At 52.3% G+C, this 3,327-nt stretch overlaps 1 protein-coding gene across 1 annotated transcript; it reads left to right on the top strand.

Annotated features, from left to right (window-relative positions):
- The first annotated feature begins 1,858 nt into the window (after nucleotides 1-1,858).
- LOC112125284 (carbohydrate sulfotransferase 4-like) lies at nucleotides 1,859-3,013 on the top strand. The gene has a single exon (XM_024223716.2). It carries the CDS (start codon nucleotides 1,859-1,861, stop codon nucleotides 3,011-3,013), a length of 1,155 nt encoding a protein of 384 aa, XP_024079484.2.
- Nucleotides 3,014-3,327: the final 314 nt, after the last annotated feature.

Raw genomic sequence — 3,327 nt, 5'->3', positions numbered from 1 at the left:
GGGATGATATGTTCACGGAGCTCCAGATGTCCTCCCACGCTGAAAGAGCACAGCAGAATGCGTGGAGGCAGTCAATGTCAGAGTGCAAAAAAGCACAATATGAACGAGAGGAGAGGTGGCGGGATGAATCGCGGGCTGAACAGAGCAAGTGGCGGGCTGAAGAGGATAAGTGGTGTCAGCTTGCAGACAGAAGGCAAGAGACGATGCTCCGGCTGCTGGAGCTTCAAACTGATATGCTCCAGCATATAGTTGAGCTGCAGGAAAGGCAGCAGGAACAGAGACCGCTGCTACAGCCCCTGTGTTACCAACAGCCCTCCTCCCCAAGTCCCATTGCCTCCTCACCCAGACGCCCAAGAACACGGTGGGGGGCCTCCGGCCACCCAGTCACTCCACCCCAGATGATTGCCCGAGCATTGGAAGGCTGGCCTTCAATAAGTGTTAAAGTTTTAAAGTTTTAAACTGCAGTGTGTCCTTTTCCTTCCCTCCTCCCCCACCCATCCCGGGCTACCTTGGCAATTATCCTCCTAGTTGTGTGATGAATTAATAAAGAATGCATAAATGAGAAGTAACAATGACTTTATTGCCTCTGCAAGCGGTGCTCGAAGCGGGGAGGGGAGGGTGGGGTGGTTGGTTTACAGGGAAGTAGAGTGAACCAGGGAGGGGGTGGGGGGGGGACGGAAGGTTCATCAAGGATAAACAAACAGAAGTTTCACACCGTAGCCTGGCCAGTCACAAAACTCGTTTTCAAAGCTTCTCTGATGCGCACCGCACCCTGCTGTACTCTTCTAACTGCCCTGGTGTCTGGCTGTGCGTAATCAGCGGCCAGGCAATTTGCCTCAACCTCCCACCCCGCCATAAATGTCTCCCCCTTGCTCTCACAGAGATTGTGGAGCGCACAGCAAGCAGCAATAACAATGGGGATATTGGTTTCACTGAGGTCTATCCGAGTCAGTAAGCTGTGCCAGCACGCTTTTAAACGTCCAAATGCACATTCCACCACCATTCGGCACTTGCTCAGCCTATAGTTGAACAGGTCCTGACTCCTGTCCAGGCTGCCTGTGTATGGCTTCATGAGCCATGGCATTAAGGGGTAGGCTGGGTCCCCAAGGATAACGATAGGCATTTCAACATCCCCAACGGTTATTTTCTGGTCCGGGAAGAAAGTCCCTTCCTCCAGCTTTCGAAACAGACCAAAGTGCCTGAAGACACGAGCATCATGTATCTTTCCCGGCCATCCCACGTTGATGTTGGTGAAACGTCCCTTGTGATCCACCAGGGCTTGCAGCAGCATTGAAAAGTACCCCTTGCGGTTTATGTACTCAGTGGCTTGATGCTCTGGTGACAAGATAGGGATATGGGTTCCGTCTATCGCCCCACCACAGTTTGGGAATCCCATTACAGCAAAGCCATCCACTATGACCTGCACGTTTCCCAGAGTCACTACCCTTGATATCACCAGGTCTTTGATTGCCCTGGCAACTTGGATCACAGCAGCCCCCACAGTAGATTTGCCCACTCCAAAAAGAGAAAAAAATGTGTCTTTCCTTTCTCTGGAGAAGGGTTAGGAGCAAGATGCCGCAGTGACTTACAGCACAGGTGGGCATCTATAGCATTCAATCCTACTCTCTCCTAGTGCGTAGGCTCACAAACAGGCCCCCAGCCCCTTTTATCTGCTTTCACCAGAGACCATTCAAATTTGCTGCCAGAATGTCATTGCTGGCAAGGCCGCGCTCTGTTTCCCCAGAACAGGGGTGCTGCGGTTTTCTCTGAGGTCCAGTCCTGAGTGTTCTGGCTTCCCACGGTGTTTGTTAACCCAACAATCTGAAGGCATCTCTCTCTCCTCAGGCTCTTAGCCACCATGCTGAAGTCAAACAAGAGAATAGTGATAGTGGTCCTGGCAGTTCAGTCCATTGTTTTCATCTGCTTCCTCTCTCAGCTTCACAGCAGCTATTCCCCCCAGGAAAAGAAGCCAGCTCAGGTGCACATCCTCATTCTCTCCTCCTGGCGGTCAGGATCTTCCTTCACTGGCCAGCTCTTCAGCCAGCACCCTGATGTCTTCTACCTGATGGAGCCTGCCTGGCATGTGTGGACAGCCATGTACCAGAACAGGGCCAAAGCCTTACAGATGGCAGCACATGACCTCATTAGGTCTGTCTTTCTGTGCAACATGTCTGTGTTTGATGCCTACATGTCTACGCAGAGGAATAAATCTGATCTATTTCAGTGGGAGGCCAGCCGGGCCCTGTGCTCCCCCCCTGCATGTGACCACTTCCAGCGCAACCACATCATTTCCAAAACCGCCTGCAAGACCCTCTGCAGCAGGTACCCATTCAGCAAGGTGGAGGAAGCTTGCAAGACCTATAGCCACAGAGTCATCAAGGAGGTCCGGTTCTTTGATCTGACAGTTCTCTATCCCCTTCTCACCGACCCCTCCCTGAATCTCAAAATCATTCACTTGGTTCGCGACCCCAGGGCTGTGTTCCACAGTCGTGAGAAAACACTGGCTGCTCTGATAGACGACAATAACATTGTGGTGGGGCCCCAGAAGAACCAAGGGGAGAGGGGGCCCTACAATGTGATGCAGGAAATCTGTAAAAGTCACATCCAGATTTACACTGAAGGCAGCCAGGCCCTTCCCAGCTTCCTCAAAGGCCGCTACATGCTGGTGCGCTATGAAGATATTGTCAACGATCCCCTGGCAAAGGCTGCACAGATGTATAAGTTTGCAGAGCTCCACCTCATACCCAAACTTGAGGTGTGGGTGTACAACATCACTCATGGGAAAGGCCTGGGGACGCAGGTCTTTGACATCGGCTCCAGAGATGCAGTGAATGTGTCCCAGGCCTGGAGGAAGAACCTGCCCTTCCAGAAAATAGCAAAGTTGCAAAATGTGTGCAAGGATGCCATGGATCTATTGGGTTATCGACTAGTGATGTCCGAGGAAGAACAGAAAGATATGGCACTGAACCTGTTATTTACCCAGGGCCTTCCACCCAGTGACACGGGGAGCTGAATTTAGAAAATTTGCCTCCTGTTTGTCAGCTGAAGGCTGCAGAATTCAGAACTGTGTGCACAAGTGAAAATATATGTGTGTGTGTGCGCACATGTGTACAGAGTGAAACTAGGGTTACCATATTTCAACAATCAAAAAAGAGGACGGGAGGAGCCCCGCTCTAGCCCCGATCCTGTCCTGCCCTAGCCCCGCCCCTGCCCCTTCCACTCCCTTCCACTTCCCACCCCCCTCAGAACCCGCAACCCTCCCCCCCATTCCTTGTCCCCTGACTGCCCCCTCCTGAGACCTTCCCCCCATCCTAACTGACCCCCTAG

This window comes from Terrapene carolina, unplaced genomic scaffold (genome assembly GCF_002925995.2).
Source record: "Terrapene carolina triunguis isolate 2854851 unplaced genomic scaffold, T_m_triunguis-2.0 Scaffold29525, whole genome shotgun sequence".
Taxonomy (NCBI): Eukaryota; Metazoa; Chordata; order Testudines; family Emydidae; genus Terrapene; species Terrapene triunguis.
The sequence above is the reverse complement of the archived record's forward strand: the minus strand, read 5'-3'. Positions and strand labels throughout refer to the sequence as shown.

Bases quoted from the DNA above. Each gene is read 5' to 3' on its own strand.
- LOC112125284 (XM_024223716.2), top strand. From the start codon at position 1,859: ATGCTGAAGTCAAACAAGAGAATAGTGATAGTGGTCCTGGCAGTTCAG.